The 24,791-nt window shown below is 47.8% G+C and overlaps 1 protein-coding gene across 2 annotated transcripts in view; it reads right to left on the bottom strand.

Moving 5' to 3' along the window:
* The window catches only part of PTBP2 (polypyrimidine tract binding protein 2), a 212,911-nt gene that overhangs the window by 34,873 nt on the left and 153,247 nt on the right, over positions 1-24,791 (bottom strand). For both annotated transcript variants that reach the window (XM_086954720.1, XM_086954715.1), the window contains exon 12: positions 4,867-5,083. In XM_086954720.1, coding sequence (XP_086810846.1) covers positions 4,867-5,083 — 217 coding nt within the window. The remainder of the gene's footprint in view (positions 1-4,866; positions 5,084-24,791) is intronic.

Consider the following 24,791-nt stretch of genomic DNA (forward strand, 5'->3'; position numbering starts at 1 on the left):
GAGGCCTGCGTAGAGGGTGGAAAGCGACGATTATAGTCTTCCAGCATATATTGCAGGTTTGATATTAATGAAATTGGCAACTGAGCCATAGGAACACCTTGATGCCATCATCATCATCATCTGCAATGGAGACATGAGACTCTAGGCACTGGTCGTCGTTTTTGGGAAGAGACAGAGGTTGTAGCTGTTGCCACTGAAGGTGGATGGCAGTAGCCACCGAAAAATGCACAGTCGACGGTCCCGTCGACGAGGTCTTTGTCGACAACAATGGAACAAAGCCTTCTGGCGTCAACGAGGTCTTACACGACGAAGATGTTAGCGTCAACGACGAAGTACGCGTTGACAAAGTCTTCGTCGACGAGTGTTTTTAAGGAGCCACCGACGAGGTCTTTTTTTAAGTGATCTTTATTGTCGACGAGATAGGTCGAACCTCCAGAACCGTCGACAATGAGGCAGACGATGTTGTTTTCGTCGACAGAGCAGGTCGTCGATGTGGAGATGGCGTCAACGGTTTTCGTCCAGCCCATCGACGGGCTGGCACCTTTTTTAGAGGAAAAGGGCACAGCAGGAGTTTGCGATGCCATAGAACTAGGTCCCATAGGCGTGGAGGCCGGCAGAGTCAGTGGGGAAACTGGATTTTGATCCACAGACCGCTTCTTTTTGAGAAAAGGAGAAGGAATCTCAGTCCCACCCACGTTTAAGAGGTCTTAGAATGATGGGAAGACACTCTCCACGTCAGACATAGGGTTGTCTGAAGTCTTCAACTTCTGTAGAAACAGAAGGAGACGGGCCTCTCTATCCTTTAAAGTCTTTGTTGAAAAAGTCCTGCACAACGAATAGTTTATCTGTCGGTGTAGTTTTGCAGCTTGAAGATCTTTCTGGATTCACTATGCTGTGCATTATTCCGCGGTCTAGTGGTTGGGTCCAGAATCAGTCTTTTCTTTTGTGTTCTTTTTTTTCCCGTAGCCCAGGTGGGCGTCGACGTCCCACCTTTTGGTGTCCTTCCCGTGACGTCAGCACGCTTCCTGCGGAAGCTCCCACCCTTGGGCGCCATCTTCTGATTCTTTTTTCTCGTTTTTTGTTCAGTTTCCGAATCTATAGTAATGTTCAAGTAAGTGATTCACTGCTTTGACCTCCAAGGTGTCTGTTTCAGTCTTGTCTTTGTTTTTACCACCTTTCTCTCCAGCCTCATCTTTCTGGCGGAGGTGGGTTCGCTAGTGAATCCAGAAAGATCTTCAAGCTGCAAAACTATACCGATCAGGTAAGAAACTATTCGTTTTGCAGCGTGAATCTTTCTGGATTCACTATGCTGTGCATAGACTTTGTAGCGGTTTGGTATATTTGTGGCGGCTGGGTGGAAGATGAGCGTTGGGTGTTGAATATGTGCTGAAGCACTTTGTCCCACTTGTGCTTCCTTGTTCATTTGTAGGTCCACACAGTAGTGCATCGGGAACGTTGCCATGCATATGTCCTGAATGGGTGTGTTAGCCAGGAATGCTATTGTGGCTCCCTTCTTCCTAGTAGAGTGGGCTCCTGTCCCCTCTGCCAGCTCCTGTCCTGCTTGCTTGTGGCACAACTGTATTGTTTGTGCGATCCACCGTGAAATGGTTCCTTTCGTTACTGGTTTCCCCATGAAACTGTTTGCGAAGGACACAAAAAACTGCTTTGTTTTCCTGTGCCCCTCAGTTCTCTCTATGTAGTGCATGACTGCCCTTCTGGCGCCCAGAGTGTGCAGTGCTCTTTCTGCGCTTGTGGCTGGGGTCTGGAAGAAACTTGGTATTTGTATTGTCTGACTGATGTGGAACCTTGACACCACCTTCGGCATAAAGTGTGGGTCCGTTCTCATCACCACCACCCTATCAATATGTTTTTGGATGAAGGGTTCTTGCAGCGTTAGCGCCTGTAGTTTACTCACCCTGCGCAGCGAGGGGATTGCCACTAAGAATGCAGTTTTCATTGTTCGCATTTGTAGTGAGGCCTTCTGAATTGGTTCAAAACGCTCCTTCATGAGTTCTGTCAGGACTAAATTAAGGTTCCATGCCAGTGGTGGCACCCTCTTTGGTGGTGCAATCTTTTTTGCTCCTTCCAGGAATACCTTTACTATCTGTGATGTGAAAAAGCTCTTGCCTGTTTCTCCTCTTGTGTAAGCGACTATCGCCGCCAGGTGTACCCTTAGTGAGGATGAGCAAGTTTTCCTCGAGCAGGTGCGTGAGGTACTTAAGCACTGTTGAGTCCTTCTGCATCTTCTTGTGCAGCTTTTCCTTTCTGCACCAAAGTGTGATTTTCTTCCACTTTGACACATAGCACTTCCGTGTGCTGGGTCTTCTTGCTTCACATAGTACCCTCAGGGTGCTTTCTGGTAATTTCAGATGAGCAAACAATGTCCTCAGGAGCCATGCTACTAGGCTGAGGCTCTCTGGCTCTGGGTGTAGCACCTCCCCGTCTTGCATGGAGAGTAGGTTTTTCCGTCTCCCGAATCTGTGGGGGTGCACTCTGTCATCTCCATTATCTGCGAGTACCAGGTCTGCCTGGCCCACTGCGGTGCGACCAGGATCAGTCATGTTACTGGTTCTGCACTTGTTGAGTACTTTCTGTATCAGAGGGATCGACGGAAAAGCGTAAGCAAATGTCCTCGACCAGCTTATCCATGGGGCATTCCCCAGGGACCCTTCCACTGGTTGCATGGATGGCAAGTTTTGGCATTTTGCATTCTGGCGTGTTGCAAACAGGTCTATTGACGGTGTTCCCCACTTTGCGAACAGCTTCTCCGTTTCCTATGCATTGAACTCCCACTTGTGGGATGCCGATGTCTGTCTGCCGAGCCAGTCTGCCTCTACATTGTCCTTCCCTGGTTGGTGTAAGGCTAGCAGGTCTATCTTGATCGGGATGTCCCATCTCCACATTTCTTGAAAGCGGGGCCGATTGTGTCCCTACCTGCTTGTTTATGTAGAACATTGCTGTGGTGTTGTCTGTCTGGATCAACACTTTCTGGTTGTACAACTTCGCCTGGAAGGCCTTTATTGTGAGGAAGACGGTCTTTAATTCCAGGTAGTTGATGTGTTTTACCGCATCTGCTGGTGTCCACAGACCCCTCACTGAGTTTTTCCATGTAAGCGCCCCATCCCTTTTGGGATGCGTCTGTGGTGATAGTCACCGTTGGCGGTGTCAGAGGCTTCCCCCTTTCTTCTTCTGGATCTTCCAGCACCTCCAGGCTTCCCGAATGTCCTTAGACGTCGTAGTCCTCTTCTTTGGTTATCTCGACAACCTGTGGTCTTGGTTTCGTCGGGATTAAGAAGTTCTTCATCCTGGCGTCAAATTCTTTTTTGCGCTGCAGGATGTTATCCATTTCGGCCTCGAGCCATCTTTCTTTTCCATTTTGCCGACATGTTCAGCGTCGAATGGATCAGCTGCTCTTTTCGGCGTATTGGTCGGCGTGGAGGAGACTTTCGGGGTGGAGCTGGGTTTTGGCACCGAGCTGGCTTTCGGGTCCTTTTCTTTCGGCGTCAAACGTTCCTTCTCGGGGACGTTTTTCGACAACTTTTTCTGTTCTCCAGCTTTCGGCGCCTGGGAGTCCCTCTCTGAGGATCCACTGAGCCGGTTTGTAGCCGCGGACGACAAAGATTTCGGCGTCAGCGCTTTCGAGGACTTGCCCTCGTTTTTTCGAGAGTCTGGGTCAGACTGTCGAGTGTCTTTCGGGGCAGTCGAGTTTCCTACCTTTTTAGGAGTCTTCTGATTGGTCTCTACGACCGTGTAGTCGTAGTCTTCTCCGGCGGCGTTGTCCTCTTAGTCTGTTGAGAGCCCCAGGTCTCGAAGGGATGGTGGCTGGCCCTTGCCCTGCATGCTGGCGTTGGCCATCCTCTGTCTCGCTCTTACTCGAAGAGTTTTCGGTGCGAAGGCGGAGCAGGCGTTGCAGTCCTTGCTCTCGTGGTCGACAGGAAGGCAGAGGTTGCAAACCGGGTGCTGGTCCTTCTGCGCGTACTTGTGGTGGCAGTTACGGCAGAATTTGAATGGTGTGTTGTCCATCTCCCGCATTCAGGGGGCCCCCTGAGCGCGCATTCTCCGATGGACGGCAAAGTTCTGGAAGTTCTCCTGTCCTTTTATCATCCTCTTCGATGGTGAAGTCTCTCGTCTTTTCCAATCTTTTTTTGTATAAAAAAGGCTTTTGGTGTCTTTTCTCCAAAAATGTCTGGAGCCCTCTTGGGAACGATCCAGACCCAACCGCAGAAAAAAGAATCTGAAGATGGTGCCCAAGGGTGGGAGCTTCCGCAGGAAGCGTGCCGACGTCAAGGGAAGGACAGCAAAAGGTGGGACGTCGACGCCCACCTGGGCTACGAAAAAAAAAAAAAAAAAAGACTACGATTCCGGATCCAACCACTAGACTGCGGAATAATGCACAGCATAGTGAATCCAGAAAGATTCAGGCTGCAAAACTTGCAATTCCTCACCTCATAATCGGAATATAAGCAATAGATGCATTTCTTATGAGGGTCCTCAGAAAAAAGGCGAAGTTTTCCACAGGCAGCACACTGACGGAACAAAGACTTTTTGGAAGAAGAAATATTGTAGAAGATTTTGAAGATTAGAAGAACAAACTGAGCAGAGCTCAGGGAGACTCCCTTCACACGACGGGTGGTAGAAAATGGGAGGGCCTGAGCTTCTGAGAAGGTTCTAGAGGGTGCTACAGCCTGATTGGCTGGAATATGGACCAAATAATGACAATGATACGCGACACTCCCCTAATGCTTTCTATGAGTCAATGCTGTTCTATGGTACTTTGAAATTTTATGAAAAATCTTATATCTTTGCAACTTTGCGATAATCAAACCTACAAACACTTCAATGGGAGCTAACGTTATAGATGCTTACGGAATATTGGACAGATGAAGAGTTGCAGAAGGAGGAAATATATTCAGGAAATTCTTTGAGCCAGGTTTCTTGAAGCGATGTAGAGGAGAATTGCCAAAATCTTTTGTAAGCCCTTGGTCATCAAGACCCTCTCGAGGAAGCTGCACTGTCTGATGCTTGGAGAGAGTTACTCGAATGATCTTTCCATACATTTTTTGACCATTAAGATGACTCATTGCTGTAAGACAAACAAAAAAAATTATCAGTGCATCTACGAGACCCGAACCACAATACATTACCCTTCTCAAACACTTGCTCCAGAAACAGCACTGTTTGTAAATTTCACACTTTCTTTTTTTTAAAAAAAAATCCACAAGGAAGGGATTTTGAGAAACAATTTGTCACTTGCCCCACATTGTCTAAATGTTATGAAACCAATAGAATAGCAGAGTCATTTTGCAACATTAAACCTAAACGTTCAGCTCATTGCCATTTAATGTTTTTTCTGTCCAATTTCAGAACAGATCTTGCATCAACTGTACATAGCAGATAGGAGGGAAACTGAAGGATAAAATCTAGCTACACCATGTCCCTTATTTAGGGACAAAAGAGAAGCCGGAATTCCACACTTATGCTCAATAGGTGTTTTTTTTTTACATCTGATGCTCAATGGAAACTCATTCTTGTAGTGCACTACAACAATCTCATCAGTTTGCAGAGTCTCACTGCAATCAAATAGATTCCAGTGTGAACTACAGATGTGACAGACTCTTGCCTATTGGTTCCGAGGTTACATTATACATAACCAACCACAGAGGTTTCATCATTGAATCTATGGCCTCATAAAACAATATTTTACCATGAATGGTACGCAACGATTGAGGCCAATTTGCTTCTCAACATTAAGTAAACATTCCCATGCTGTTGTGCAAAATATTCAGTAGTGCAGCTGCAATTAGGAGGATTTTTTAAGGAATAAAATTAAACCGTTCAAAAAGAAAATGTGAGTATTGTTCTTCAAATTTAGCATTCCAGTCACAAATTCTAAAGTTTTTGAAGTGCTCACTCACCCACCCCTTTGTCAACATTTTTTATGTTTCAGCGTAGATTAGTCTTGCGTACATACGCATTCATCATGACTAAAAACCATCCGCACATCAACTTTAGTGGCATACCCACAGACCCTTTTCCTGCAAAGCTGCTCGAAAGTAGTGACATGTATGATGTCTTATAAAGGGTGAACCCAAGTTTTTGTCTACATACGGTATTAAATCTGTATACCAACTACAGCTATTAAACCAGATGCCAATTAGGCTCCCTCCCCAGCGTTGTATGGATGTGAGTCATACAGAATTCCTCATGTACTAGACATGCATGTATGTATGTAACCATGTTGTAGACAGCTGCACCACAAAAATGAGCATTCTACCCTGTAGCAGATTAAATTATGGTTTTAATCTGAGCTTAAACATAGTCATTTAGCACTTCACCAGCATTCACCAATGATACAAGGCTTAAGTCATAAGAGTCTACAAATACATGGATGTGACTAATATAGACCTAAGTTGGGTTACAGACCAGACAGACTCACCAACAACCAATTTGATGTCTTTGCCAACACTTCGACATTGGCTGCCAAACACATAGTGTGTCATGCATCAAAATTGTTACTTACTGGTAGGAATAATTTAGCAGCTTGAAGAATTTTCTAGATTCACATGCTATCGTTAGGGTCCCAAACTCTCCACTTGTAGTAGTCTTTTCTTCCTCTTTTTTGCTGTGGTTCGACTGTTACCACCAGATAGGGCTTAGTCCAGCCTCCTACTGACGTCAAGATGCCCATCCCGGAAGTCTCTGCATGTTGTCTCTATCTTCAGATTCTTTTTTTCAATGACTGACATTTTAGTGTTCTGTAGGCTTCCTCTGAACTTTTACTTTTTTTATGCTCTTGTTTGCTTTGTTCCAAATACATCTCCTGGTGAGGTGGGTGGGTCGCATGTGAATCCAGAAAATTCTTCAACCTGCAAAACTACCCCTACTGGCAAGTAGCCATTTTTTTGCAGCATGAATCTTTTCTGGATTCACATGATTTGCATCAATTTCATTTCGGTTTCTTTCTTGTGGTGGGTGGGCTGCAGAGGAGGTTGAGCTTGAAAATAAATGCCTCAGTACTCTGTCCCTCCCGTCCATCCCTGTTCACTAGGAAGTCAATGCAGTAGTGTTTCGAGAACTTATGGACTGGGGACAGTGTGGCTGCCGCGCCTGTCGCTCAGAGAAACTAGCCAGGAAAGGTAAGGAGGCTCCCTTTTATCTTGTGGAGTGTGCTAGTTAGCTTAGTCTATCTGGATGCCAGGTATTTGTGACATATGAATTGTCTGGGCTAGCCATCTTGCGATGTGCTCTTGGTAACCGGTGTCTCTTCATTATGGTCTGCACATGATACAAATTATTGTTTTCCCTTCCTGAGAAGATTTTGTTCTCTACAGGTAGTACATTATCGACTGCGGGCATCCAGTGCATTGAATGCTCCTTCGGGGGCTGGAGTCTTTGGCCGTTGAAATAAAACTAGGTACCTGGATTGTTTGATTTATGTAGAAATGTGATATGACCTTTAGCAGAAAGTGTGGGCTGGAACTCATAACTACTGTATTTGCTGGTATGGCTCCTTTATAATGAGTATCTGAAGCTCACTTAACCTGCAACGCGTTAGTGTGATGCATTTTACGGTAGATCTATGGAGTGGCACAAACATTTGATGAGTAAGCACCAAGTTTGGATTCACAAAGGCATTGGTGCACTCCTTGGTGGGACTATAGTCTTGGCCCCTTCTGGGAACAGTAATTACTGGTGTAGTGAAGAAGCTTCTGCCTAGGTGTCCCCTAATGTAGGCCACTATCGCCGCAAAATGTACTTTTGGTGACAAGGAGTTTAGGCTAATGTCTAGCAGGAGCGCAAGGTATCTGATAACTGCGGTCTCTTGTGTTCTGTACTGAAAGAGGCTTGATTTCTGGCCCCAACTTGTGCGTGTCGTCCACTTAGCCATTTAACATTTCTTTGTAGCCTGCCTTCTCGTTTCTCTGTAGACTTCCATGGCTATCTTTTGGAGTCACAAGTGCCCAAACGAATATGCTACTTACCAGTATGCATCTGTTCTTGGCATGTAGGGCTGCTGACATTCATATCTGTGCATAGATCGCCGCCTAGTGTTGGGTCCAGATGATTGTTATGAAATTAAAGGAGGACCCCGCACAGGCTAATAGGGGACTGGGGGGATAGTAGATCTAAAAAATGACAAGGGCGTCCCCACATACAAAAACACACAAAGTGAGTATTTTACTCTAATGCTGGTCTTAGAGTAAAATACTCACTTTGTGTGTTTTTGTATGTGGGGACGCCCTTGTCCTTTTTTGGGTCCAGATGATTGCACATTGTTGTCCTGGAAGAGTCTTCGAAGTAGCACGAGATCGGTGGCTCCTCCCCTGGACTACAGTGCGCATGGGCATCGACTCCATCCTCAGATTGGTTTTAGCCATTGTGGCCAAGATGGAGTGAAACTAAGTGAATGATGACCATGCTAGAAGTATGTGTGAATTCTGCAGCCAGCTGCTACGGGCGCCGGGGAGGAGGGCGGGCGATATGAATGTCAGCAGCCCTACATGCCAAGAACAGATGCATACTGTTAAGTAGCATATTCGGTTCAAGACATGTGGGCTGCTGAATTCATATCTGTGCATAGAATACATAGCAGTCCCTCCATTAACGGCGGCCGCCCGTGCCAGCTGTAGCAGTTTGGAAAAGTGTTTTGAGAACTGCCTGCCCTACAGCTGCCTGCTGTTTGGAGTGCACATCAACACTAAATGCTTCGTAAATGTGTGTGTGGTAGACCATGTGGCTGCTCTAAATATGTCTTCCAAAGGAATGTTTCCAAGGAATGCCATAGAAGCCCCCAGCTTTCTGGTGGAGTGGGCCCTTGGTGGAATAGTGAGAGTACGTTTGGCTATCAGATAGCAGATCTGGATACATTTAACGATCCACCTAGCAATACCAGCCCTGGAAATAGGGTTACCTTTGTGGTGTGGTGCAAAGGCAACAAATAGTTGCTTAGTCTTCCTAAAATCCTTGGTCCTATCGATGTAATACATCAGGGCCCTTTTGACGTCAAGGGTGTGGAGCATTCTCTCCGCCAATGACTGAGGATTTTGTAAGAAAACAGGCAATTCAATAGTTTGGTTGATATGGTATTGAGACACAACCTTAGGAAGGAATTTAGGGTTAGTGCGAAGCACTACCCTGTTAGAATGAATTTGAATAAATGGCTCTTGGATAGTGAGGGCTTGTAGTTCACTAACTTGCCGTAGCGATGTAATCGCTATGAGGAAACCCACTTTCCATGTCAAGAATTGAGTCTCGCAGGAATGCAGTGGTTCAAAAGGAGGACCCATCAGTCGGGTGAGGACCACATTGAGGTTCCACTCCGGAGCTGGTGGAGTCCGCGGAGGAATGACTCGTTTGAGTCCTTCAAGAAAGGCCTTAATGGCAGGCACTCTGAAGAGTGAGAGGTGCTGCCTATTCTGGAGATAAGCGGCCATCGCAGATAGATGTATGCGAATGGAAGCATAGGCCAGATCACATTTGTACAAATGGAAAGGGTAACAGATGATATTCTGAATAGACGCATCTAGTGGGTTAATGTTGTGGTCTGCACAATAAATGACAAACCGCTTCCATTTTGCCGCATAGCATGCTCTGGTGGTGGGCTTCCTTGCCTCCCGAATGATGTCCATACAGTCGGAAGGTAATTGCAAGTAGCCAAACTCTAAGACTTCAGGAGCCAGATCGCCAGGTTGAGCTGTTGCGGATCTGGATGCTGAATGTCGCCATGGCTCTGCTTCAGAAGGCTGGGTGTGAGATGTAGCCTCTGGTGCGGTACCACGGACAGTTCTAGGAATGTGGTGTACCATGGTTGGCGAGCCCACGTTGGAGCAACCAGGATGAGAGTCATCGAGTGCTGCCTGAGCTTGCGTGCCACCAGCGGTATCAGAGGTGCTGGGGGAAAAGCGTACACAAATTTGCCTGACCAGTTCATCCATATCGCATTGCCCTGCGACTGTGGGGGTGTGAACCTGGCAGCGAAGCTTTGGCATTTTGCGTTCTCCCTTGTGGCGAACAGGTCTATCTCTGGATGACCCCACCTTTGGAAGTACGGTTGGAGTACTGATATATGTATTTCCCACTCGTGCATTTGTTGGCTGTGCCTGCTGAGCAGGTCCGCCATCTGATTGTCTTTGCCCGGGAGGTGTTCTGCCATGAGGAAGATGTTCCTTTGAATGGCCCACTTCCACATGCTCTGAGCCAGATGAGACAGCTGCGGAGAGTGCGTTCCTCCCTGCTTTTGAAAGTAGTACATGGCTGTCATGTTGTCCGTCCGGAACAACACGACCTTGTTGCACAGATGTACTTTGAAGGCTTTGAGTGCCATGAAGATCGCCATCAGTTCGAGAACATTGATGTGCATCTTCCGTTGCAGTTGCGTCCATAGGCCCTGCACCGCGTAATGGAGTACATGAGCTCCCCATCCCTGGAGAGAGGCGTCCGTCGTCAGGATGATCTGTGGCACAGGCTCTTGGAACGGTCGGCCCTTGCAAAGGTTTCATGGATTCCACCAATGCAGAGAGTTGTATGCCTGACCGCTCACCAACACTAGGTCTTTCAACTGCCCGTGAGCCTAAGTCCATTGACGTGCTAGGCAGTCCTGAAGCGGGCGCATATGTAGTCTCGCCTGCGGGACTATGGAAATGCAGGAGGCCATCATGCCTATCAACTGCATGAACACTCTTGCTGGAAGCGAGTGTTGAGGTCTGAATTTTTGTATCAGCGATTGAATGCTGCTGACTCTCACTGAATTTGGCTGTGCCGTGGCCGCCAGAGTGTTTATAGTCGCACCCAGATACTGCCGTATGTGGGCGGGATGGAGGTGGGATTTTGGGTAATTCAGTGAGAATCCCAGATCGTGCAGGAGGTGAATTGTGTGGGACATGTGGGCAGCACACTGCTGGGCTGACTTTGCCTGGATGAGCCAGTCGTCCAGATAAGGGTAGACGTGGATGTTCCGTCTCCTGAGATGCGCCGCCACCGTCGCCAGGCACTTTGTGAACACCCTGGGAGCCGTGGTGACACGAAAGGCAAAACCTTGAACTGGTAGTGCTGGTTTTGTATGGTGAACCGGAGGTATTTCCTGTGAGAAGGGTGCAGTGGAATGTGAAAGTACGCATCCTTTAGGTCTAAAGTTGCGAGAAAATCCCCCTGACTGAGCAACGGGAGCACCTGCTGCAGGGTCAGCATATGGAAGTGCTCCGACAGGATGTAGTAGTTGAGTGGCCTGAGGTCCAGGATGGGCCTGAGGGACCCGTCCTTTTTTGGTATTAAGAAGTACAGGGAGTAGACCCCTGTGCCTCTTTCCTGCACTGGCACGAGCTCTATTGCTCCTTTTTGCAGCATGACGGTGACCTCCTGCTGCAATAAGTGCAAGTGCTCGTCCGACATAGGACGGTGTCTTGGGGGCATGTTGGGTGGAGTGGTTGTTAACGCCAGACAATTACCATATTGGATAAGTTTTCTGACCCACCTGTCCGTGGTGATGGACTTCCAGATGGGCAGGAACTGCTGGAGTCTCCCCCCGACCGGTGTTGTATGGTCGGGGTGCAGTGACAAGGCGTCACTGTTTGCAGAGGATCTGGAGCTGTTGTTTCCACGTCCTCAGGCCTTGGCGCTGTTGCCACGATATCCACCTAGACTCTTGTTGGTGTAAGTGGTCTGAGTGTTGCCCTTGTAGTACTGCGTGGACTGGGAGAGCTGGCCCCTGGAAACGCCTCTAGTGCTGGAGCGACGAAAAGACCCACCCTGAAACTGCTGGGACTGTAAGGCACCCATGGATTTTGCAGTCAGTGTCCTTTTTTATCTTTTCAAGGGTGGTGTCAACCTCCGGGCCAAACAGGTGATCTGGGTTGACTGTTTGGTTGAGGATGGTGGTTTGGATTTCTGGCTTAAATCCAGAGATTCTCAGCCAGGCATGTCGCCGTAGCGTAACACTAGCGTTTATAGCTCTGGCAGCGGTGTCAGCAGCGTCCAGAGCGCACTTAATTGAAGCGTTAGAGATTAGCTTCCCTTCCTGAATCAGCATCTCAGCCGCCTCCTTGTACTCATCAGGCAGGTGCTGCAACAGGGTCTCCAGTGTGTCGTAGTGTGGCCTGTCATAGCGCGCCAGAAGCGCTTGTGTGTTAGAAATGCGCCAGATGTTGGCTGCCTGTGCTGCTACCCTCTTCCCCGAAGCCTCAAAGACCTTGGATTCTTTGTCTGGGGAGGAGCATCACCCGTACTCTGAGAATTAGCCCTCTTCGGGCATTCGAGACAAAAAGGGAGTCCAGAGGCAACTGTCCTTTGATGTAGGTAGGGTCAGTAGGCTCCGACTTGTATTTTTTGTCAATCCTAGGGTTTATCACCCTTGCCCTGGTAGGTTCTTTAAAGATCTCAGCAGCATGCTTTGGACACCACGAGAAGACCTGTTGAGAAAGAAAGAAAAGAAAAAACTTGAACGGACAGTTTGCGTCACCACCTTTGGGTCATCATCCAACTTTCTTAAGAAGGTTATCAACCAGAACTGGCATTTAATAAAGGATGTGGATACCCAATTGAATGCCAAACCACTCTTTGCCTTCAAAAAAGATAAGAGCATTGCAAACCAAGTCGTCAGAGCCGCGGTTCCCAGCAAAAAGACCTCGACAATACGTCAATTTGTCAATTTACCCCCTGTCGCAGGGCACAAAAAGTGTGGAACATGCATGTGTTGCAACTCCACGATTGAGGGGAATGTATTCCAACACGAAGGAATCTCATGGAAACATAACACCTTTTCGAACTGCAAATCTAAAAACTTGATCTATGCCATTCTATGTCCATGCCCAAAATTGTACATAGGAAAAACCAATCAGGAAATCAGACAGAGAATCTCCCAACACAAATCCAGAATTAAGAAAAAAATCACCTCAGCACCTCTTGTACAACACTGGATTGATGAGTCACACGGAGACCTGGACTTCAGATGGACCGTCATCTCAAAATTAGAGCGTGACCAGAGGGGCGGAGACCTAGAGGCCAAACTAAAACAAAGAGAAGCAATGCTGATTCTAAAATTCAATTCAGCCACCCAAGGCTTGAACGAGATGTCGGAACTTTATAACTTATGAAGTGGTAGGTCTCTCTTAACTTCTTACACTGTGTTAAGCAATCATGGACCCAGTAGGTAACAGGATCCATACCTCTTTTATTGGTTGCCAGGCAACAGTGAAAAATAATACATGAGGAATCGGCACATCGTGCAATAAACGGACTACAACATGTCTTTGCGCACTCGCGTCCAAACTAAATCTATGACACACAGCCAAAAAACTACGATTCCCAGAATCCTTATCAGCAAGGTCGTAGGACTTATACAACCGGGTCAACCGGCATCAACACACACACACCGCTTCACTGAACGGAGCCACGGAGGAGACTCGACTAGAGAGCACCGGTAAGCTTTCTCTAACACCGACCAATTGGCAATTTTGACTTAACGCTCTTCGGAAAACGAGCTTAGAGGGGCTTTCTTAGAAAAACGAGCTTAGACTGTCATTTCAATTGTAGAAACCCGGCCAGACCCAAGGCATCCTGCGCCGCAATATCTAAACTGAGCCGCGTATGGAGGATACTTAACTAAAACGCCACCGGTAAGAGCGCCAACCGCAGCGTTATATTAATGTTTGATAAAACCAGCGTGTCGAAAATATGTTCAGACTTGTCATGTCCTCCAATGATTCACGAAGGTTTCAATCCCGGGAATTTTTTCTAATTAAAGGTCTAACAAATCTACTAAGTCAGGTACCCCAAACAGCGCGAGAGGCTGCTCAGAGAACCCGTTTTATGTTACAATGAGCACAACTGCGATATGCCCAGACCGTAGCGTATGATTACTAATACCAACCTCTTGTTTTCACCACAGGAGTGTTCGACACAACTAAAATCATTCTGACCACGCGGTCACACCGCCCATGTATGTAAGTACCCTGAAAGAACACTGACATGATTATGCCAGCAGTCTGGCCAACTGATACTAATTATGCCCATTCAATCCTTAATATTACAGTTACCGGATTAGCCACCCTGTAGAGAGACCGACCTCTGATTCTTGATTACAGGTATGATCTAAGAGAGAGTGTGTGTGACTGATAGAAGTTGAGTGTTCTGAGTATGACTGACAGAGTGTTTTTTATTCACTCCTATAGATTGATTCTTCACGGTCCTGATGAGAATCCCTGGCATATAAGGGATTCGAAACGCGTCGACCCCTGTTCTCTTCACCATTGTGTTCTTTAATAGACCAATCTTCCCAGGATTACAGATTTGAAAACTGAATTATTAGATGGTCTATTATGTGTAAATAAGCAGAAACATTCGTTACTAACCACTAGTACCCGCACCTGTTTGCCAAAAAACTTTCATTCAATACAGGGCGTGTACACTAGTTGCGAAACCAGCCTATAGGTCAATTTGTTGTCTATTTGTCCAGTTTTTTATGTTTGTGTCTCTAAGTTCACGTAATGTTGTCTTTTGAATGTTTATCTTGTTTATTTTGCTTGCAATGTGATACATTCAATGTGGAATAGTGATAATTTTTTGACATATTGTGTGTATTTTGTAATGTATTTTCTAAGTCTCCATGTTTGCGATATCATTCTTGTTGTGAAACAAGGTTCAACAAAAATAGATAAAAAAACAGAAGGAATAATGTTCTAATAATAAAAAGAACTATTCAAAAAACAAGACTAAAAGATTGGTCCCTTATAATTGAGGATTGTTACTCAATTAGAAAAATATTAAATTGAAGTGCAGTACTGGCATTTTCTTGTTGATTATTATATTGGCGCAGCCTTACTGCGTAGTTGCCAGAACCCCCATTGTTACCACTTAAAACACCTTTCAGCATAGGCAGAGTCTTAACAGTTTTTTCTGAGACTGAAAAGGTGTCAAAAAGGAAATCGACATCCACAGGGTCCGTATGTAGCTGGAGGTTGAGATTGTTAGCTGCCCGCTCAATGAGGGCATTGAAAGCTGCAGAGTCTTCTGTAGGGGACGTTTTAGCAGAAAAAAGTTGAGGGTCTTGTCCTGATTGAGGATCCCCAGGGTCACTACCAGCTGCCCAGGGTTCATTGGTATCCTCAGGGTCTGTATAGACAGGATAACTGTATTCATCCTCATCATCCCCCTCTCCAGCGTCCACATCTGAGTAAGTGGGCGAAACATTATGAGTCTGTGGGGAATGTGGTTCCACCAAGACGGGAGAGCAAGCAGAGTCCTTCTTTTTCTTGAGAGGGATCTTGTAAGACTCCAGTGGGCGTTCTGGGGCGATTTTCCGCTTGAGGAGGGAAAGCTTGCCTGTTTCGGCATCAATGAAGTGCTCCTGACGCTCGTCCCCCGAAGGTAGTCGAGGTCGCGGGCCGGGGACCACCGCTGACCCTTTCGGCACGAGGATACCTTTTCGGGCACGCCGGCCACTGCTTTAGGAGCGAAAGCCTTCGGCGCCGTCTTCGGCGGCAACGTGAAGTGTATGGGCGTGGACGCCTTAAGTGGTTTCTCCACAGGTTTCGCAGGCAGAGGATCCTTCGGACCGACCGACGCAGTGCCGTCCCTGATGCGCTGCAGGGAGTCCGTCACCTTCTTGGTGAACGCGGCGGATGGGCGCGCCGGTTCAATGGAATCCGTTGAGGCCACTCCTTGAGTCGACTCTCGGGGCGCAGTGCCCTTGGCCTTGTCCTGCTGACGCGGGGTCGTGAGGCCCTTCGGGTCATCCAGCCGCTTCCTCGGGTCACCGAGACTTTTCTTCGTCTCGCCGACAGTCTTCTTCGGGTCGCTGAGGCTTTTGCCGGTGTCGACTGTCTGCGGCGCCGACGCGCCCAGCTCGACCACCTTCACTTTAGTCTTCGGCGCGGCAGCCCTTGACTTGAGCCTTCGGCTCGACAGTCACCTTCGGCGCCGAAGCCTACGAGGCCTTGGAGCCGACCAACGCGATGCGCACTTTTGGTTTCGAGGCTGGCACCTGCGCAGTATCTGGATTTCGTTTTGCCAGGGAGTGGCTCGGCAGCAATGTCCGTGGCCGAGCACCAAGGCGGGGCCGTAGAACCCATAGCGAGATCTTGGATAAGGCCCGAAGGCGATCCCTCGACCTGAGCCTTATAAATTGGCACGGCCCCAGAGTCAGTTTGAGGGAGCTCCTCATCCGAGCTATCCTCCATGGCCCCGAGGGCCCCGTCGTCGTCCCCTACCTCGACGACTTCTCCGGCCTCGAACATCTCAGCATCCGCGTCGTAGTCATAGTCGACGTCCGACGCGGGGTTCGACTCAGAAATGTCCTGGATAGATTCGTCCTTGACATCCCCGGCAACGAAGATGTCCAAAGGCGCCGGTGCAGCATGCTGGGCCTCCTGGCGCGCAGCTCTTCGAAGCTTAAGCGTCTTCTTGGACCTGAAGCGACAACAAGCCATACACTTGTCCTCATTGTGGTCCGGCGACAGACACTTGTTGCACACCGGGTGGACGTCGATTTGGGGATACTTTGAGTTACAGACTGGACATCTCTTGAATGGACTTCGGTCCATGATGGACGGTCGATAGGTCTGGAGCGTCGACTGGGCCTTCCGCGCCGAGAGCACGCGGGAGTAGAGAATCCAGCTCGTAACCGAGCTGGAAGAAGCAATGCCGAACGCAAGACAATACCGACGTATTAGACTAAAGACCTTTTGGTCTCAAGAAAGTTTTCTATCTATTCCGACAAGAGGGAATGAAAAGACATCCGAACCCAATGGCGGAAAAAAACAATCTGAGGATGGAGTCGATGCCCATTCGCACTGTAGTCCAGGGGAGGAGCCACCTATCTCGTGATACTTCGAAGACTCATCCAGGACAACAATGTGCAATCATCCTGACCCAACACTAGGCGGCGATCTATGCACAGATATGAATTCAGCAGCCCACATGCCTCGAACATCTATTACCTAAGGAGCCATGCAGCAAATAGCAAGTTTCGTTCTTGGTGAAGGACTCTCCCCAATGCAAGGAAAGCAGGTCAGGTAATGCTGGTAGTCTATGTATGCTGTGCACCATCTCTATCCGTTCGGAGTACTTTGTTGGTCTTGCAGACTGTGGGCGATGAGTATCAATGCCATTAGTGATTGATCTCTCTGGTTGATCACTAAAGGAAAAAGTGGGATCTGGATAAAAACCTATGCAAATTTCCCTGCCCAGTATATCAACTGTGCATTCACAAGGGCGTGGTGGTGTGGGTCTCTAGATGCAAAAAGACTGCCATTTGGCATTCTTTGATGCTGCAAACCATTTTATGTCTTTGTCCCCCCATCTCTGAAACACCAGTTTGACTACTGTTGGATTCAGTTCCCACTCGTCTGAGGCAGATGCTTGTCTGCAGAGTGTGTTCTTCTCCAGGTTGTCTACAACTGGTGGCTAAATTGCCGTTAATTTTATCTGTCTCTGGATGGCCCATCTCCATGTTTTTTGTGCTTGTTTTGAAATTTTTTGTTGTATTGCCTGTCTGAACTTGCACTGTTTTCCCCCACAATTGTTTATGAAGGGCTTTTAAGGCTAGGAACACTGTTTTTAAATCCAGTACTTTAATGTGCTGTATCGCTTTCTTTTGCTTCCAAATTACTCTGAGGGTGCAGAAGTCAAATTGGGGTTGGGCCCCCTATGCCAATCAATGGGGGAGATTGGATACAGGGGTGACCTTTTGCGTAGAGAACAGCTACCGGGCAGGTCACGATCAGAGAGAGTCTTTGGATAGAGGGGGTCTTTGGATTGAGGCCATAGGAGTCGAGGTAAAGTCTGGCAGGGGTTAGCTGACAGTGACTCAGAATTGCTAGGGAACCTTCGCAGGACTGGTGGGCTACTTGGACTCTGGCTTTTGGGGGTCGGGTGCAGAGGTGGGTCTGGAGGCGGTTTCGCGGTTCCCTAAGGCAGTGCTCTTCAGTTCTAAAGTTGGTTTCTTCTTGGACAGGTCCGCTGTCCACTGGAGTATCTTGATCTTTATAGGAGGCAGGCAGTCCTTCCAGGGAAGTTGATTGGTCTACAGGATGAGTCTACTTTTGTAGCAAGGGCAAAAGGCAGCAAAAAAGTCAAGAGGGCTGGCACCTAATCAGTCACTGGCCCTCCTTTCTCGATGGGGCGGCTCTTCGGAGTCCAGGCTTTGTAGGTCAACACGAATCTGATTTCAGGGTCTGGGGGTGCTACCTAAAGGAAAATGCTACTTACCAGTATGCATTTGTTCTTGGCATGTAGAGCTGCAGAGTTGCACACTGTGTACAGATCGCCACCTTGTGTTGGGCCCGGATGTTTGCAGTTTGTTGTCCTGAAAAGTTATTTGGAAGTCACGAGATAGGCGACTCCTCCTCAGGACCAATTTGCGCATGGGTATCGGCTCCATCCCCAGATTGTTTTTCGCCATTAGGGAAATGGAACTTTGCAAGAAAGGGAAGGATGCTCATGTAATTTGTATCCAATTAAGATAATACTGGAACAGACAAGGGTAGCCGGGCAGGCAGGTGGTCGTGTGCAACTCTGCAGCTCTGCATGCCAAGAACAGATGCATACTGGTAAGTAGCATTTTCCGTTCCAGGCATGTGAGCTGCAGATTGCACACTGTGCATAGATTGTATAGCAGTACCCACTCTTAGCGGCGACCACCCCCATCTGTTGCAGTAGTTTGGAATAATGTTTTGAGAACAGCCTGGCCCACATTAGCTTGTTTTGTTTGCACATCTACACAATAGTGTTTTGTGAATGTGTGCGGTGTAGCCCATGTAGCTGCTCTGCATATGTCACATAGGGGAATGTTCCCTAAAAATGCCATTGAAGCCCCTATTTTTCTTGTAGAGTGGGCTTTAGGAGGAACAGATAACGTATGTTTAGCTTTGTGGTAACAAATCTGTATGCATTTGACAATCCATCTAGCTATCCCAGATTGTGAAATGGGATTACCTTTGTGTGGTGGTGAGAAAGACACAAAAAGTTGTTTTGTCTTACGAAAAGGTTGAGTTCTTTCTATGTAGTATAGCAATGCTCTTTTGACAACTAATGTGTGAAGAGCTCTTCTACTTGGTTTAGTGAAGAGCTACGAACCGCTAAATCAACCTGAAAACACCTAGAAAGGTGCTGGAGGAAAGATTTCAGCGCCCATCTGGAAGCAGAATATAAAATTAGCCTCAAGAGCTATCTTTCACTTATTAGGAAGGAGAAGGCAGCTTATTTTAATGGTAGGAAGAATTCTACAAAAGAGCTGTTCAAGATCTTTATAGAAATCTCCTCCTTGGCATCCGTCACAGAGCCAATCGTCGGCTCTGATGAGGCATGCAAATGAGTGGCTGAGTACTTTGCAGAGAAGGTCAAGAAGATTTACTCTTATTTTCCTGACTCTGCGCGCACTTGCATCAGAGTGGAAAAGGAATTCATGGGTGCTCCCGAAATACAGGGTCTGTTTGAACTGACCTTGCCCCCCCCCCCCCGGGACATTTTTAAAAAGATTGCCATTAGCATCAAATCAGGCTCGCCCAGGGACCCAGCTACCCCATGGCTGCTCAGAGGTAGTATTGATGTACTTGAGCCTTTTATGAGACATCTTGTGGAGTTGTCTCTTATCTCATGAGGGGTCCCGGAAATGTGGAAGGAGGCTGTGCTACTCCCTTTACAGAAGAAGCATCATAATAGTACTGATCAGCTTGACAACCTGCACCCCATCTCTCTGCTCCCGTACTTTGCCAAGGTGGCGGAAAAGATTGTGAATATCCAACTCACGGCACATATTGCGAACAATAACCTTCATCCTTCCCAGTCTGGCTTCCGGGCTTTTCACTCTACTGAATCGGCCCTGCTATACTCCACCGAGACCATCCGGAAGTTTGTGGACGAAGGGCAGACAGCGAGCAAGCTAGGAATCTTAGGGTTTGGGTGGACAACAAGTTGTCCATAGATTAACACACCAGGCGGGTGGCAGGCGCCTGTTTTGGTATTTTAAGGAGACTACGGAAAACCCTGGACACCATACCCACGTCATCCAGAAAAACCCTTGTTCATGTTTTGGTAACCTCAAGCCTAGATTACGGCAACCTGCTGTATCTGGGTGCAACTGTCAGATGTTTGCAACGATTGCAGTGCATCCAAAATGCAGCAGCAAGGCTAGTTCTTATGCTCCCGAAGAGGGCCTCTGCCACTGGTGCGCTGGCCTCTACACTGGTTCCCCATTAGGGAGAGAGTAAAGTTCAAGGCCTGGTGCGTGAGTCACCTGATCCTACAGAGAAAGGGGCCCAGTTACCTGCATGATTTCTTAACTCCCTATCTTCCGACTAGACTGTTAAGGTCAAGCGGGAAAGGGAAGGTGCATGTTCCAAAAATCAAGAGAGCCAGAATGGGCAGCCGCTCGTTTTGTTATTTAACAACAAGGGGTGGTAATGGACAGAGTTTCTGAACTAAGCAGAATACTCTCACCCAGTCAAGAGATCAGGGCTAGATCCAACACCGTTTTTTAGCTCACTGCACCATCCCAGCTCAGAACCTGGCTATATGCAAATTAGTCTGTTCCTGTCCCAGTGCATGATGGGAACAGGGCAAACCAAACTACCAAGCCAATTCTTACACTGGGAAGGAAACAAGCATCCGGGGACCGGTTTCTGGCATTTCAGCCGTCGTCGGCCCGGCTTGCTGAATCCTGATGGTGCAGTGAGCAAGGGACTCACATCTGAGTATACCCTTCCATGCTTATGGTGGACAAAATATTTAACAACAAGGGGTGGTGATGGACAAAATTTCAGAATTAAGCAGAATACTCTCACCCAGTCAAGAGATCAGGGCTAGATCCAACACCGTTCTGAGCTGGGATGGTGCAGTGAGCTAAATAACGGTGATGGATCAAGCCCTGATCTTTGGACTGGGTAAGAGTGGCCTGCTTAATTCAGACACTCTGTTCATCACCACCCCCTTTTCTGAATCGTTTTTGGCCACTATAGGTGTGGCAGGGTATACTCAGACATGAGTCCCTTGCTCACTGCACCATCAGGATTCAAGCAAGCCGGGCTGACGACGGCTGAAATGCCAGAAACCGGTCCCCGGAAGCCTGCCTCCTTTCCGGTGAAGAATTGGCTTGGTAGTTTGGTCTGCCCTGTTCCCATGATGCACTGGGCCAGGGACAGACTAATTTGCATATAGCCAGGTTCTGAGCTGGGGTGGTGCAGTGAGCTAAATAACGGTGAAGGATCAAGCCCTGATCTTTGGACTGGGTAAGAGTGGTCTGCTTAATTCAGACACTCTGTTCATCACCACACCCTTTTCTGAATCGTTTTGTTATTTGGCAGCCCAGCTGTGGAACTCCCTCCCTCAGGCACTCTGGCTGGAGTGTTCTGAATCTACCTTCCGGAAGGGTCTAAAATAAGCATGGGCGGAAAATCCGTTACGCTCACGGATTTTGGGTAAATTTGCAATCCGTGAGATTCGCGAATTTCCCGCAAAATCCGTGAGCGGAACTGATTGGGTCAAAAGTTCAAGCTGACTTTTGTAACTCTTTTAGAATGGCGCCGGCAAGCTGCCAGAGCCATTCTAAAATAGTTACAAAAGTCAGCTTCAACAGGAAGCTCTAATAGATAAAGTGAAGCAGGTGCTAGAGTTGAAAGTCAAATTCAGTTACACAATCATTAATCACCCCAAACTACCTATCAGCTGCATAAACACTTGTGCTGGGAGTGAGTGTTGGGGTCTGAATCTCTGAATCAGCAATTGCATGCTATTGATTCTTGCTGAGTTTAGCTTTGCATTTGCCGCCAGAGTGTCTATCGTCACTCCGAGGTACTGTTGTACATGTGCGGGTTGAAGATGAGACTTTGGGTAATTTAGTGAAAATCCTAGACTGTAGGAGGTGAATCGTGTGGGACATGTGGCTGGCACATTGCTGGGCTGACTTTGCTTGGATAAGCCAGTCGTCCAGATAAGGATAGACATGAATGTGTTGTCTCCGAAGGTGCGCAGCCACTGCCACCAAGCACTTGGTAAACACTCTGGGGGCTGTTGTGACCCCGAAAGGCAGGACCTTGAACTAGTAATGCTGGTTGTTTATGGTGAACCTGAGCTATTTCCTGTGTCCCGGGTGAATCGGAATGTGGAAATATGCGTCCTTCAGGTCTAGTGTTGCTAGAAAATCTCCCTGACTGAGCAATGGTAGGATTTGCTGCAAAGTGAGCATGAGAAAATGTTCTGACAAGATGTATTGGTTCAGGGGTCTGAGGTCTAGTATGGGCCTGAGAGACCCGTCCTTTTCTGGGATTAAGAAGTACAGCAAGTACACCCCTGTACCCTGTTGGTCTAAAGGCACGAGTTCTATGGCCTCTTTTTGCAGCATACAGATGATCTCTTGCTGCAAAAAGTGCATGTGCTCTGCGGACATAGGACGGTGCCTTTGGGGTACGTTGGGTGTAGTGGAGGTCAGTTCTAGACAATAGCCATATTGGATAAGCTGTCTCACCCACCTGTCTGTGGTAATGCCTTCCCAGACTGGCAGGCACTGCTGAAGTCTTACCCCGACCGGTGTTATATGGTCCGGGGGCAGTGACAAGACGTCACTGTTTAGTGTTGGCGGAGGATCTGGCGTTATTATTTCCTCGTCCTCTGCCTTTGGTGCTGTTGCCACGGTATCCACCCCTATTGTTTTTGTTATAGGTGGTCTGTGTGCCTCCTTTGTTGTATTGGGCTTGCTGTGATGCTTGACCTCTAGAGGCTCCCCTGTTACCGGAGCGACGAAAGGAACCTCCCCATAACTGTTGTGACTGCAGAGCGCCCATGGATTTGGCTGCCTCAGTGTCTTTATTAATCTTTTCTAGGATTGTGTCCACATCAGGACCAAATAAAAAGTCAGGGTTAACAGGCTGATTGAGTAATGTAGTTTGAATCTCTGGCTTGAAACCAGAGATGCGTAACCAGGCATGCCGTCTGAGCATCACACTTGTGTTGATGGCCCTAGCTGCCATGTCTGCTGCATCTAGCGCACATTTAATGGATGCATTTGATATCAATTTCCCCTCCTGTATCAGCATTTCTGCTCCCTCCTTATAAGCATCAGGCAAGTGTTGTAGCAGCTGCTCTAACGTGTCGTAATGAGCCCTATCATATCTGGCTAATAGGGCCTGTGTATTTGAGATTCTCCAAATATTTGCTGCTTGAGCCGCTACTCGTTTTCCAGATGCTTCCAAGATCTTGGATTCTTTGTCCGGAGGAGGAGCATCACCACTTGTTTGAGAGTTTGCTCTCTTACGAGCATTAGCCACTACTAAGGAGTCCAATGGGAGCTGGCCTTTGATATACGTAGGGTCTACCGGCCTGCGCCTGTACTTCCTTTCAATTCTTGGGTTCACAACCCTTGCCCTTGTGGTTTCCTTAAAAATGTCACCAGCGTGTTTAAGGACCCCCTTCAGCATACTTCAGATCTTTACTGATCTTTCTGAAGTTGAGAAAGTGTCAAACAAAAAGTCTTCCTCTACTGGGTCAGCGTGCATTTCCAAATCATGGTAATTTGCTGCCCTTTCAATTAACGCGTTAAACGCAGCTGTATCTTCTGTTGGTGAGGTTTTGACCGTATAGGACTGAGTGTCAGGCGTGGTGTGTGGCTCACCCAGGTCAACAGGGTCAGTCCAGGGTTGGGGCTCCTCTTGATCTGCGTCAATAGGATAATTAAATTCCTCCTCATAGTAGCCTTCCCCCACATCCTCATTAGTACGTGTGGGTTAATTGGTATATTCCTGTCCATAGGACTCCACAGGCTCAAAAAGAACAGGTGAGGTGGCAGAGTCCCTTTTCTTTTTGAGTGGGATCTTGTATGACTCCATAGGATTTTCTGGAATGATCTTTCTTTTATAAATAGTGAGTCTGCCAGAATCCGAGTCGATGAACACAGTTTCGACTGGTTATCATAGGAGGGCGCTTGGAACACAATGTCCTCCTCTATGGGCTGATTCCTAGATACCACTGACACCGTTCTGGCTGGTTCGAGGCTATGTTGTGGCTCGAACGCCTTAGGACGTGCGGTCGGGGGCAGTCTGAACTTTCTTTGTGGCGCAAGCATTGGAGACGGACTGACCTTCTTCGAGGTTGGCGCCGTCTTCGATCCGACCGACTTAGTCTTTTCACCAGTTTGTTTTTGGCCTTGTGTCGACTCGAGCTGTTGGTGCGCAGCGGGCACGCTCCTTTGCTTCGGCTTGACATGCTCTTTCGAGCCAATGTTGGTCTTCGACTCGAAGGCCTTGACCACCAGTGGCTTGGAGGCTGGAAGCTTCGGACCGACGGTCTTCGGAGCCTTGAGTCCTTTGTTAGTGTTGCCATATGTCGATGGCGTCAGTGCGACGTGCTTGACCTTAGTTACAGGCTTCGAAGGCCCGATCCTCGGGCCGACACCCCCTTGTGACCCCGAAGGGTCGATGACACTTCAATTTGATTGGATCCGATGAATCCGAAGTCGTCGATCCGAGGACTGTCTTTAGCAGTTTCGGTTTTGTGTCTGTTGGTTTCGATTTCACCGTTGACTGTGGTTGATCGACCGATGGCTCCTTAGATATATTCTTAGCCGGGCCTTGACGCGGGGCTATAGAATGTAGTTGAAGATCTGGGCTAAGGCCTTCCGGCGATGCCTCGACCTGAGCCTTTGAAAGTACATTGTCATTATCGGCCCCTGCAACTGCGGTTGGGCCTTGCTCATCACTCAAATAGTCGTCGACTGCTCCGATGGCCTGTGCGTCGTCTCTTACCTTGACGAAATGTGTTCATCATGGACGTAGTCTTCGTCTTCATCATAGTTAGAGTTCTGCTCTGAC

The sequence above is a fragment of the Lissotriton vulgaris genome, chromosome 1_1 (assembly GCF_964263255.1).
Source record: "Lissotriton vulgaris chromosome 1_1, aLisVul1.2, whole genome shotgun sequence".
In the NCBI taxonomy this organism is placed as follows: Eukaryota; Metazoa; Chordata; class Amphibia; order Caudata; family Salamandridae; genus Lissotriton; species Lissotriton vulgaris.